Genomic DNA, 13,876 nt, shown 5'->3' with positions numbered 1-13,876 from the left:
TGAATTCAGTAAGGTCATAGGATACAAAATCAATATATAGAAAACCATTGCATTTTTACACACTAATAAAGAAGTAGCAGAAAGAGAAATGAAGAAAACAGTCCCAGCTTACAATTGCACCAAAAATAATAAATACCTAGAAATAAACTTAACCAAGGAGGTGAAAGGTCTCCACTCTGTAAACTATAAAATACTGATGCAAGAAATTGAAGATGACACAAACAAATGAAAATGTACTCCATGTGCATGGACTGAGAGAACAAACCAGGAGAGACTCTTGAATGCCGAGAACAAACTGAGGACTGATGGGGGTAGGTGAGAGGGGAAGGGGGGTGATGGGCATGGAGGAGGGCACTTGTGGGGATGAGCACTGCGTGTTATATGGAAACCAACTGGACAATAAACTATTTAAAAAATCTATACTACCCAAAGCAATCTATACATTTAATGTAGTCCCTATTAAAATACCAATGGTAGTTTTCACAGAACTAGAAAAAAAAAATCCTAAAATTTATATGGAACCATGAAAGACCCTGAATAGCCAAAGCAATCCTGAAAAAAGGAAAACAAAACTGGAGGTATCATGATCCCAGATTTCAAGATATACTACCAAGCTGTAGTAATCAAAACAGTATGGCACTGGCCCAAAAATATACATATAGATATCAATGGAACAGAATGGAGAGTGTCCGGAAATAAATTCACAGTTATACGGTCAACTAATTTTCTACAAAGGAGGCAAGAATATCCAATGGGGGAAAGACAGTCTCTTCAACAAAAGATGTTGATTTTTTGACAGCTATGTGCAAAAAAAAGTGAAACTGGACTGACTCCTTTCTTAGACCATCCACAAAAATAAACTCAAAATGGAGTAAAGACCTAAATGTTAGACCTGAAACCATAAAAATCCTAAAAGAAAGCAAGGGCAGTCATTTCTCTAACATCAGCCATATCAGCATTTCCTAGATGTCCCCTGAGGCAAGGGAAAGCAAAACAAAAATAAACTCTTGGGACTACATCAAAATTAAAAGCTTCTGCACAGCATAGGAAACAATCAATAAAACCCGAAAGACAGCTTACTGAATGGGAGAAGAGATTTGCAAATGACATATCCAATGAAGGGTTAATATCCAACATCTATGAAGAACGTATACAACTCAACACACACAAACACAAAACAAATAATCCAGTCAAAAAATGGGCAGACGACATGGACCGTCATTTCTCCAAAAGAAGACATCCAGATGGCCAACAGACCCATGAAAAGACGCTCAACGTCACTCTTCAGGGAGACATAAATCAAAACCACAACAAGATATCACCTCACACCTGTCAGAATGGCTAAAATTAAAAACACAGTAAATAAGTGTTGGCAAGGATGTGGAGAAAAAAGAACCTTCACGCCCTGCTGGTTGCAAACTGGTGCAACCACTGTGGAAAACAGGAGGGAAGTTCCTCAAAAATCTAAAAACAGAATTGCTTATGATTCAGTAATCACACTACTGGGCATTTACCCAAAGAATAAGAAAACACTAATTCGTAAAGATATATGCACCCCTATGTTTATTGCAGCATTATCTACAATAGCCGAATTATGGAAGCAGCTCATGTGTTCACCTATAGATGAATAGGTAAGGAAGACGTGGTGTATCTAGGCAATGGAATATTACCCAGCCGTAAAAAAGAATGAGATCTTGCCATTTGCAACAACATGGATGGATCTCGAGGACGTAATTCTAAATTAAATATTCAGTTAGAGAAAGACAAGTACCTTATCATTTCACTCCTAAGTGGGATTTAAGAAACAAAACAAAAGAACCAAGAAAAAAAGAGACAAAAAACCAGACCCTTAACTAGAGAGAACAAATCGATGGTTACCTAAGGGGAGGTGAGTGGTGAGATGGGTGAAATAGAAGGGGATCAAGAGGACACCTATCGTGATGAGCACCGAGTCATTATGGAAGTGTTGAACCACTCTATAGTCCACTTGAAACTAGTATAACAGTGCACATTAACTATACTGAAATTAAATTACATATAAATCTAAAACATTAATTAATTAATTAATTAATAACATAAACATTGAAAATACAACTAGCATATGATCTGGCAATCCTAACTGTGGGCATTCATCTGGAGGAAATAAAAATACATCCTTGGGGAAAAAATATATAAAATATCCTAAAATTGAAGATCTAGGTCAAGAGCAATTGTGTAAATGGTATAGAAGGGATTTTCAGTGTGGAAGCTGAAAGCAATACATAGTCAATATATTTCCCTCAACTTATATGTGTGAGAGGCGTGAAGGAGATGTGCCAGTTTTCTGGGAAGAAATATGTGAATTATTTTGCCAAGAAAAAAACAAATAAATCTTTTCCTGAGATAAAATTAAATCAATCAAATTACAGAATTGGAAGTTAGCATGATGAGAAACAAATTACAGGATTGGAAGTTGGCAGAATGAGAAACGAGCTGATGCCCACTACCAGGAACACTGGAGGCATAATCCCCAAAGGGCAGAATCATCCCAGGGTTGAGAAATAACCTCTGATACAAACGTAGGTCAACTCCACCTCACCGAGGCAAATAGAAGCCTCATTTCTAGCTCAAAGCATCCATTGCAATTCTACTACCTGCTGCTCCCTCCACCAGCTTGTCAGGTTCAATTATTTGGTGCATTTTGAGTCAAGACTGTGGGTGTGTTTTGGATTTGTGTAGTGTGTGCACTGGGTTGATACAGGGCCTTGCTACTCAGAGGTGGTCCAGGAACTGGACATCAGGCTTGCCTCAGACCTTGTTAGAAATGCCGAGTCTCAACCCAATCCTGCTGAATTAGAGCCATTTCCCCACCATCCCTATGCACACCTTAAAGTCTGACAAATGTTTAAAACATAAAGAAAACTCTGTTAAGTTTGAAGGGAGATAGTAGCCACACAGTAGGTAAGGCTATGATCTGTCCCTGAGCTCGACTGGGAATATCCTTGCCCCACACTCTCCATTAATCTTGAGATGAAATTTCCTCCCTTGTGGGTAAAGGTCACAACATCCTTTTCTACCCTGGGCTCACTTGATCATCAGCCTTATTTATCTAAAATATGGCCCAGATGTCAGAACAGACAAACAAAAGCCACTCCAGGTAACTTAGCATGGACGTCTCAACATCTACACGTCAGGGCATAGGGAAAGAAGTCAAGTGTAGGCTTGGGGTGAGGTTTACAATGAGAATTGATGGTAGAAAGAATAGCTTTAACCTTTTCCTGGTTATTCAGTTTTATAAATCTTGTTCACGCCTCGAAAACAGTAATTCAGATTTTGGAGAAGTGGTTCTTGCTTGAGAACCATGCATTAAAATCACCTGAAAAATCCTTGAAAGAAAGAAAGAAAGAAGGAAGGAAGGAAGGAAGGAAGGAAGGAAGGAAGGAAGGAAGGAAGGAAAGGAAGGAAGGAAGACACCAAAGCCTCAGTCTCAGAGATTCTGATCCAAATGCACCCAGACAAAGGATTTTTATAAAAGCTTCTCAGGTGATTCTAATAAGTAACCAGGGCTTCAGTTCACCAGCTTAGTGGTTTGGGGGCATTCAATGTAGCGCCCAGCGGCCTGGCCACCTAAGAAGCCCGACGCCGTTTCTTTATAGCTTGCTGGTCATTGCTGATGGTTAGGATGACACTGATTACCAGGATTTTAAGAGGAAAAACTTAATATATTAGAAGTGATTTTGAGGGGCGCCTGGGTGGTTCAGTTGGTTAAGTGTCTAACTCTGGCTCTAAGTAATGATCTCACAGCTCGTGAGTTCGAGCCCCGCAACGGGCTCTACGCTGACCACTCAGAGCCTGGAGCCTGCTTCAGATTCTGTGTCTCCTTCTCTCTCTGCCCCTCCTCCCTCACTTGTGCTCTCTCTCATAAATAAATGTTAAAAAAAAAAAAAAAAGAAGTGATTTTGACAGAAAGTAAGAGAGCCTAGAACTAAATGACACAGAGACACATATCCAAGGTTTGTGTCACAGAGAAATCTAGAGGGAAATGGTAGAATGAGGCAGACAGCCACCACCTCTTCTCCCACTGTAGATCAAAGCTTAACGTGCGCCCAACGATCCTGTTACAATGCAGATTCTGACCCAGTTGGTCTGGGGAAGGCTTGAGATGTAGCTGGTCCAGGGACCACACTTACCATAGCAAGGCTCTAGATCCTATGATGGTCAGGACTCACTCTCACAGCCCTTTTGGGGATCCAAACAAGAAAATGGCTTCCTTACTCCTGCAGAATGAATTCCATTGTGGTCCTTCATATCCAGAACCCCTCTGCTCAAAATCATTCTTAACCTTCCCCTAGACAACTTTATCAGAGGATCAGGGACTGTTGAGTTAGAATGGGCTTCAAGGGCACCTAGCTTGGCTCATCGATTACACAAGTGTGGCAATGAGGCCAGGATGACAAAGGATCTGCCAAGTTCACAGGCGATAAAGGCAAAGTCAAAACTGGATCAAAAGCCAGACCATGAAAGCATCAGTTAAGGATTCTATACTTTAAAAAAAAAGTCAAAATAATTGCTTTCTGTTACTTTATTTTTATTTATTTATATGTTTTGAGAGAGAGAGAGAGAGACAGCACGAATTGGGGAAGAGGCAGAGAGAGAGAGAGAGAGAGAGAGAGAGAGAATCCCAAGTAGGATCTGCACTGTCATCACAGAGCCTGAATCGGGGCTGGAACTCATGAACCGAAAGATCATGGCTTGAGCCTGAAATCAAGAGGGGACGCTTCATCGAATGAGCCACTCGGAAGCCCTTCTTTGTGTTATTTTCTAAATGAAACACCACTTGATTATACTCAGGGAGTTTGTAGATGAATAAAGGAAAGAGTCAGAAAGAAATACACAACTGTAAAGCTAGAGCCACTGGCCTTCCGGCCCTAAGATGGGGCCGATAACTGGCTGGAGAGGCTTGCCTGTCCCTGGGACCACACAGGAGCTATTGTTTCCTTTCCAGTGGGGTTTCCATAAAGAAGGCTCAAGGCCCCCCCAGAGGCTTCCCCATGTCACTTTCGTTTTCTGAAACCCCTCCTCAAATGATTTTCTAAAGCTCTACAGGAGAACGACATGCACTCTTGTGTGTAATATCTTGCTCAATATTAAGAAGCCCTCATGTGAAACTGAAGACCTATATTGTTCTTTCAAAGGGGACTGGGGGTGTAAAGGATCATATTTCCAGAACATTGAGAAACATATTCAGCCAAGTGAGTCAGATTCTGGCCCCATTATTTGTTCCTCTTGTGGCTCCTTCAAGAAACGGAACAAGTACCAATGAAATCAGCAGACCCAGTGGTATTCGGAGTCCTGGGGCCATTGATGGGGCCAGGTCAGCGACCACACTGGCTCCTAGGTGTCCCCTTTCTCTGCCACACTGTTGAAGCCGGACTTGTTATCATTTTTGGCCTCAAAGCTCAGGACTAGGATGAGACTTCCCCAGCAGACAGATTTACCATATTATCTTACTCCCAGTAGCTATCTGGGTCTGGAATTAAGAACCAGCCACAGGGAAATCAGCCTGAATGCCACACGTCTGAATATTAAATCCTAGCACCACCAGCGGCTGCCCTGGGAAGGAGGTTTGCTGGGCTCACGTCTGCCTTCTCCACCTCCAACTCTGCTTGGCTTTTGTCTTCTATTTTGTGTTCCTGGTAAATCCAATTATATCTCTATGACCATAGGCCACCTCAGCACTTCCTTGGGAATTAGGTTGTCTGGATAGGCAGAGAAACAAATACATACCTTTGGTGTCAAGGGATCGGGGTTAAGCTCATTTTCACTTCTGCGATATTTCAAAAAGATCGCAAATTATTTTCAGAGAGACAGGAAAGAGCTGGAGGTGAGACACCAAACTGTTGCCAGTGGTGATGTTTGAGCAGTGAGGCTGGAGCTGGTTTTACATGTTTCTCATTGTACTTTATGTTCTTAATTGCCTTAATGGGCATGTGGTGTGCTGCAAAATGAAGTGAAATTGTATTCCTTTGTTGCTGTAATTTACAGAGAGACGGTTTGATCCTATAACCCAGGGACTTTTCAGTTCCATTGAACTTGGGGTGGAGGGAGAGGATTCTTTTCAAGCATTCATTTTGAACGATGTGTTCACTAACGAATTCAAAGCCTATAAAAGGGAAAAAAAACCCATGTTTCCTCACCGCCCTGTTTCACAATAGCTATTAGATGACCACACCATCATCAAAGCGGTGGAAAATGTCTGCGGGAGGGGGGACCGGGGCTTCAAGAGTTGCACTTGGCCAAGGCCATTGATTCTGACACCCCATCCACAGGCTGAAGGTGATGCCGTGAGCCTGGGAAAGGCCAGGCCTGGTTCCGGCTGCCGTGAGTCTCTTCTGATTCCAGAAGATGTGGAGGGGGTCCTGGCTCTGGGTTGCCTGGCGTCGACTGTGAGTTCCCAGCAGAGGCCTGGCGGCCCGGTCTGGGGGTGACTTGACCAGCCACACACGCTGCCTGACTCGGACAGTGGGGACTGGGCGTCCCGGGGAGTGGAGGACGCTGGTGCCTCCTGACCGAGAACAGGCCAAAGGCCACAGACAGGGGTGCACCCCCACCAGCAGTGGGGAGTGGGAGCTGGTTGGCCGGGGGCCTGCACAAAGCCCCACGCCTATGGAGCTGGGTCCACGGTCCTAGATAGTGCCAAGGACCCAGGGGGCGGGGCCGGCTCCGGGGCATTTCCGGCCAATCGCTCCGCCCACCCCGCCTCGCGCTCCGCCCACACCGCCTCGCGCTCCGCCCACCCGGCCTCGCCGCCTGCCCCGCGCTGCCTGCGCCTGCCTTCCTCCCGCCTCGCCGCTGGGGGGCGCCCGCGCGCAGCCCCGGCTATAAAGCGACGGGCCGGCGTCCCCCGCACCAGCGAGTGCGTTCCAGAGACTCCTTGGACGCCCTGGGAGCCATGGGCGAGCTCCCGTTCTTCAGGGCACACGCGGCCTTGCACCCGGACCACCTGTGGATTTGGGAACGGTCCGTGTACATAGACGAGAACCAGCGTACCTGGCTGCCCATAATCATCGAGGTACAGCCGCCCTGGGGGCAGGCGGGGCTGGACGGGGGTGGCGTGGGCGGCAGCATCCACGCGGGTTTCTCCGCGGAGGGCGCTCAGCCACGTGGGGGACCTGCCCTGGGGTCTGGTGGTTTGGCGCCTCCTACATGCTCCAGAGGGAACAGACTGCGCAAGTAACATGGTATTGTGGAAGCCCGATGTAGAACCAAAATTAAAGTACATAGTAGTAGGACATTTCTGTAATAGAAGAGCAGACAGCAAAAGTTCTCCAATAGTAACTGTGTCCCTGTTTTACAGCCGAGGAAACTGAGGCATAAAATATAATATAAATAAAGTATTACTAACACTGCTAGTTAATTAGGTGATAGGCTTGGATCTGGGATCTTTACCACCATGTGTATTGGGATTTATTTAGGTTTGTCTCTCTTTTTTATTTTTTAAATAACCTATATGTACTTTTAAAAATCAAGTTAAATATTTACTCTTTTTAAGAAAAAAGTCAGGTATTTGAAGAGTATTTATGTGAATATCTTCTTTTTCATTCCCTGGTTGGGGGACTGTCTTCTTAAACGTAACACCCAAACCGCAAAGCAGAGTTTTTCACATCATCATGGTAAGTTCTGCACGAAGCATAACCCACTAGCAAACCGAGGGGTGGGGTTTGCCTCCCTGTAATTGAAAGGGCCAGCATACTTAGTATGTAAAGATTTCCTTAAGTCAATAAGAAAAAGATGGATAAGGAAACTAAAAGTGGTTGAAGGATACAGAAGAGTATATACTAACACAGTAAGAATAGTGATTTCCACTTACGTCTCACAGGATGCTCTGAATTATTTCTTAACAATTCTAATTTATTTCATAGATGGAAAATTTAAAAAACTATTTCCACTCTGGAGAGATAGTTATTGAACAGGCCTAAGGGCCTGGTTTATATGCCAAGCACGACTCTAGGCTGTGAAGGTTTGCAGTGAACGCGATAAAATCCTACTGCTTGGGAAGCTGACAGTGAGCTGGGTGCAGGACAACGAAGTAATTGAAATTTTTTTCTTAATGTATTATTTATTTCTGAGAGAGAGAGACAGCATGAGCAGGGGAGGGTCAGCGAGCAAGGGAGATACAGAATCCGAAGCAGGCTCCAGGCTCTGAGCTGTCAGCACAGAGCCCAACACAGGGCCTCAAACCCACGAACTGTGAGATCATGACCTGAGCCGAAGTCGGACTTAACCGACTGAGCCACCCAGGCGCCCCATGGACAACAAAGTAATTGAGGCTGGTGGTTAAGTTGTGTCGGGTGAGCGGCAGTAATGAGTGGGGTGGGGTCTTCAGGCAAGGCCCCCTCCAAGAGTATTCATTCTCTTTGCCTGTCATTTTATTAGAAACCATTGCAAACCTCAGTTTTAGGCATGCATGCCTCGTATGTATATCATAGAGTTGGATTTTGCTGAAATTTGAAACTTGTCGCTCTGGACATAACGTTTGTGCAGAGACCTATCTAAAAGAAAGCGTATGAACCCTGTGTAGATGTAGCGGAGAATGTTCCAGATAGAGGACAACAGATGCAGGAGATTACTGGGAACATGGCATGTCCCCGAAATAGCGAGGGGGCCTTTGTCGCTGGTGAAGGACAGAATGGGAGGTGCGGAAGGCAGGGGCCCAGATTAGGGGGTCTTGGGGACCATAGTGAAGGTTTCAGGGGCCTCTGCCTGCCATGAGGAGCCATTGGAGGGTGTCCAGCAGGGGAGTGGCATTTGAGACACACACCCGGCTGCCCTGCAGGGAGTTGCTGTGGCGCACGTGACCAACAGGGCAGCAAGTCAGATTTCTTGCAGTAGGGGGCAGTAGTGGTGAAAGTGGGAGAAAGTGGTCTATCACCTGATTGCGGGGACCGGGATATTTGTTTCTTGATTTCAGCTCAGGTCGTGAATCAGAGCCCCGCGTAGGGCTCTGTGCTGACAGCATGGAGCCTCCTTGGGGGATTCTCTCTCTCTCTGTCCCTACCTCTCCCCCGCTTCCCCAAATAAATAAACGTTCATAAAAAATAAAAGGGACGATATGACAAAATAAAGAAAAAGCAAAGAAGGTCCCAGAGCAGCTGAGATAGGCACTGAACCTCAGCTCAGGAAGTTCAAGGACAAACTCTACGTTTGCCTGTCCAGCCCTGTCTCGGTGTCTAGACACACAGGAACGCTGGTCCTCCTGTCCTGGCCCAGCCGGGGTCCCCCGAGAGAGTGTGCGGGGCTCAAGGAATGAAGTTTCCAGAAACAGCAGTCACCAGCCGTTGAGATGCCGGCTAGGCTGCGAGGGCGGCAGGAGGGACTCTGGGGATCTGCGTGCCCCGGGGGGCCTGGGCCCTGAAGGTGCGCGCCGTCCTCCCTTCTCCCCAGACAGAGAGCAGCCTCCAGGTGCTCATGCGGCAGGAAGATGTGCCCCTGGGGGAGGCCCTGTGCCCCAGCCTGCTGGCCCCCGGGCTGCTGCCCTCCATGTGGCAGCTGTACCCTGAAAGAAGATACCGAGGCTCGGACTCTAGCTTCTGGCACATAGTGTACCACATCGAGGCAAGTGTGCGCTCCCAGAGACCACCGGGGCGCCTTAGGTGGCCCCGCGCCCCCTCCCCCAGGTCTGGCTTTAGAAGGAAATAATGACCGGGCCACCCTCTGAGGTCCCAAAGAAGCCCCCTCGCCCGGAGGGTCAGGGCGGGGCTCTCTGGAGACTAGAAAGAGGGTGAAGCCGGCTGGGAGGAGGGGCTCCTAGAATGCCCCTCCCCCAGCAGGCTCAGGCTCCTGGAAGGGCGAAGCCAAGCAGAGAAGGCTGGAAGGAGAATTCCAGGGCTCTGGCCATCGGTCGCCTTCTCTCGTGTAGTTCAGTGGCACGGAGGACATGCTCCTGGAGCAGCTGCCGGACCCGGAGTGTGAGTGACCAGGTGAGTCCCTCTGGGGCCCAGCACCTGTTTGTCCGGAGTGACCAGGTCAGGAGGAAGGAACACCCTTTTCACCACGAAGGCAGTGCCCTCTGCGGGGCTCGGGGTCCGGGGGCCCAGGCCCTCCCCTCTGTCACCTCGGAGGCAGCCCCGTTACTGCACATCTGCACAGGGCCCCACAGGGCCTGGGCACTGTCGCATGATGGTTACGTCAACTGCGCTAGGAATTGTTGGATTTAATAGGTTACCGGAATGAGCTCCGAGGAAGTACAGTGACTGGTCAGGTCACAGAGCGGGTTCCAAATCCAGGCTGCGCCCGCCCGGATGCGAGGCCGCAGCTCCGGACACCGCGCTGACCCCCGGGCTCCGGGTCCAGACCTGCCCCAGCGGCTGTGCTCCTGTCCCCACCCCCCGCCCCCCGCCAGCCTCGGGCCTCCCCTCACCTCTGCCAGGTCCTGCCCTTTGCCTTTGACTGTGTCTTCTCTCATCCCTCTCTTGGCGCAGGCCGTACCGCCCCTGGCTCCTCCTGGCCCCGGAGCCCAAGTCACGCTGGCCTGCAGTGGGGACAGTCATGCCCGCGCTCAGCATCCTGTGCCAGCCCTGTGTGTTCTGTTCTGTGACCCCCTCGGTCCGGGAGGGGACGAGAGGGGCAGGGGATGAGCCCTGCCTGCAGCCCCTTCGCCCCGCCCCCACCCCCGGCACAGTGGCACCGGGGAGGACCCAGGTGGGTACGGCCCCTCCAGGTGTCCCCAGCGTCCTGCCCTCTGGCTTTCTCTGGCACCTGGTGGGTTGGCCTCTGTCTCCACTCTGCCCCTCACAGTAACTAGTGTCGTGTGCTGCGTACGGGGCTGCTTCTCACTCTGTTCCCTCAGCTCCATGTACCTCTGGCTGCCAGGGAACGGGGCCCAAGTGGGTGGGGCCAGGCTGTGGGGCCCCCAGACAAGCTGTCCCACATGGCACACGTCTGCACGTGGCCGTGCTACGAAGGCCCAGCTGCCCAAGGAGGCTGAGGTGCGGTTCCCAGGGAGGCCTGGGAGGAGCCCAGCTCTGTGCTCGGGTCCGAGAAGCCGGCTCGCGTGCGCCCCGTGGCTCGTGCCACAGCAGGAGGCCACGCAGGAGAGGGCCGTGGGTGGGCCCTCAGGCTGCCCATCATACACGGGCAGAGCTTGAAGTTGCCCCTTTTTAATGGCGCCCCCACACCCGGATGTTAAGGAAGTTGTCTGTAGCGTGAACACTTTGTAACGTTGATTAAATGTGAAACGGTTCATCTACGTCGGTGCTGAACCAGCTTCTGTCCTAGCCCCCGAGGCCAGTGCAGCGAGGCAAGAATGCGCAGTCAGTCACCAAGTAAGTTTCAAGAGGGAAAGATACTCATGAACTGAGATGAATTTAGTGTATTTCTTTTACGTTGGTGATAAGGCTGGGCTGAACGATGGATTGATTTCCGTATAATACATATGCTCCACACCCCAGTGTTCTCGGAGCCATGCTTTGAGGCACGGTTGTTGGAGTAGGTGACCTCAGAAGGTCTCTGTTGGCAGGTCCTGATGTTCAGGACACCTCTGTCCAGTCACCTCCCCCCGGCTCTGGCACTCACCACGCTCTGTCCTTACACGTGGAGCCCCAGTGCCAATAGGGGACCCTCCTCACTGCCTGAAACTGTCCCCAGACACCCAGGCCTCAGCCACAGCCCCTTCCCTATCGCCCATGACCTGCGCTCACAGCCCAGCCCGCCCCGTGCCCTGTCCCTGCTGCTTCCTTCGCAAGATTAGCTGCCTGCCCCCTCCACCTTCTGCGAGGGTAAACAGGGCCTGCGGTCTCACAGAGGGAGGCCTTCAGGTAGAAGGAGTCCATCCCGTGACGTGAGGAGTACCTGTGTCCCCACTCGTATGCGACTGTAGTCCGTAGCTTCCTCGTCACAGACAGGTGTGAGCGTAACGATAGGCATGTCGTGAAGTATCCAATAAGGGAATTATAGAAGAAAAGTACTGCTGCTCTGATTTTGTATTCCCTGATCCCAGTCTTACTTGGCCCTGGACAGATAAACATTGGGTACCACGTGTGACAGGGTCTCTGCCTCTTGTGATTTTGGCCCCGTTGCCCTGCACGGTGCGTGGCGGCGTCAGAGTTTGGTGTGTTACTGGACAGAGGGACACCTCTCAGTAGGGACAGAGCATCAGGAGGTCAGGGCAGGAGGAAGGTCAGCCAGCAGCCGGTTGTCTCATTTTTAGGAGCTGGCCCAGGAAGAGGAATGTTCACCTTGGGGGTTGGATGTTTGTGTCTCCTCCCGCCCCCCCCCCCCCAATTCACGTCAATGCCTTAACCTCCAAATTGTGTATTCAGAGATGGGGCATTTGGGAGGCAGTTGGGGTAAGATGAGGCCCCAAGGGTGGGGCCCCGGGATGGCATTAGTGCCCTTGTAGGAAGATGAGGAGCAAGGAGGCGCTGTCTCCATGCGCACGCACCAAGGAAAGGCCAGGCAGGACACAGTGAGAAGACAGCCGGCCGCCGGCCGGGAAGAAGGTCTTCACCGGACACCGAATCTGCTGGCACCTCGACGTTGGACTTCCCAGCCTACAGAACCTTGAGAAATAAACACCTGTTATTTAAGCCGCCCAGTCTCTGGTATTTTGTTACAGTGGCCCAAGCGGACCGACCGTTCTTGTCCAAAATCTTTCTGTTTCTGGAACGTTTGACCAGCCCTGTGAACTCTGCCGGGCGCTGCCAACACAACAATAAGCAGAACAAAGGCCCTGCTCTCACACACAGTTCATTCCAGAAAAAGACGAATGAGACGCTTGGGCTGTGCACTGTCCAAGTTGATTGTCTTGCCTTTTATTTGAGCCTCCGCTGTGTCTTTCAGGAATGCTTTATAGTTTTCATCAGGAAGGTTTTGCACATTCTTGCTGAAGCTATTCTCAGGCTTTTTATTTATTCTTTTTGTTACTGTAACGATGTCTTTCCTTTCATCATGTTTAACAGGACGTTGCCTGAAGGCTTGTGCGTGTGCGCAGGTATGTATAACATGAACTATTGTTTCCTGTAAGCCAATTTTATAGGCTTCTGTATTACTAAATTATCTCATTATTTATAGTAGTTTCAATTTACTTCTGGGGTATTCCAGGTGTATAATGACAATACCTGCAAATAAAGCTATTACTTCCTCTTTCTAATTCTGTGGTTATAACTGCCTTCTCTTGTCTAATACCTCCTGTGCTATGGTAAGTAGTGGAGATCCTAGGCATTCTTTTATTTTCTTAATTTTATCAGGACAGCCTCTAGAGTTTCCCCATTAAGTATGATCCTGGCTTTGGAGCTTGGATATTTGGATTTTATGTTAAAGAAGTATCGTTCAATTCCTTTTTTAGAATTTTAACTTGAACTGGTATTGAGTTTTGTTACACGCCTTTTTTGTTTCTAAGGAGATGATCCTATGATACTTTCCTTAAACTGTAATGATACCACATTAATATTAGGTTATTGACTCTTCCTTGCGTGGGTGGATGAACCCCACTTGGTCATGATGTGTATAATGTGTGAATGTGCTGGTGCATTTCTTTGCTGATACTTAACATTTTTGCATCATAGCAAAAGTGGTCTGGAATTTTTTCTCCACCCCACCCCCAACTTGGTGTCAAGTTTTGGCATCAAAGTTATGTTCACTTTATAAAAAATAATTTGGAGACTTTTCTTGTGTTCTATCCTATCATCATATAAATTACAGTAGAATTATTTTTAGGCTTGATAGAACCCATTCATGCCTGGTGCCTTTTTAGAATGATTACTTGTGCAGTTTTCTACTTCTTCTGTGAAAAATTGGTTTTAGTTCTCTCTTGCTCTACTGGGGTTAATTTAAGTTAAATCAGCTTTCTTGGGAAAGCGTCAATTTGACCTAGGCTTTGTATATATATTTCTTTTTT

General features: G+C 48.4%; 1 protein-coding gene across 1 annotated transcript; it reads left to right on the top strand.

Moving 5' to 3' along the window:
* Nucleotides 1-6,931: 6,931 nt before the first annotated feature.
* TCL1A (TCL1 family AKT coactivator A) lies at nucleotides 6,932-9,955 on the top strand. The gene is made up of 3 exons (XM_039254555.1): nucleotides 6,932-7,068; nucleotides 9,435-9,594; nucleotides 9,899-9,955. Exons 1-3 carry the CDS (start codon nucleotides 6,932-6,934, stop codon nucleotides 9,953-9,955), a joined length of 354 nt encoding a protein of 117 aa, XP_039110486.1.
* The last annotated feature ends 3,921 nt before the right edge of the window (nucleotides 9,956-13,876 follow it).

Source organism: Hyaena hyaena, unplaced genomic scaffold (genome assembly GCF_003009895.1).
Source record: "Hyaena hyaena isolate Hyena2069 unplaced genomic scaffold, ASM300989v1 scaffold_493, whole genome shotgun sequence".
NCBI classification, from domain to species: Eukaryota; Metazoa; Chordata; class Mammalia; order Carnivora; family Hyaenidae; genus Hyaena; species Hyaena hyaena.
Note: the sequence above shows the minus strand (reverse complement) of the source record. Positions and strands in the feature narration are given on the sequence as shown.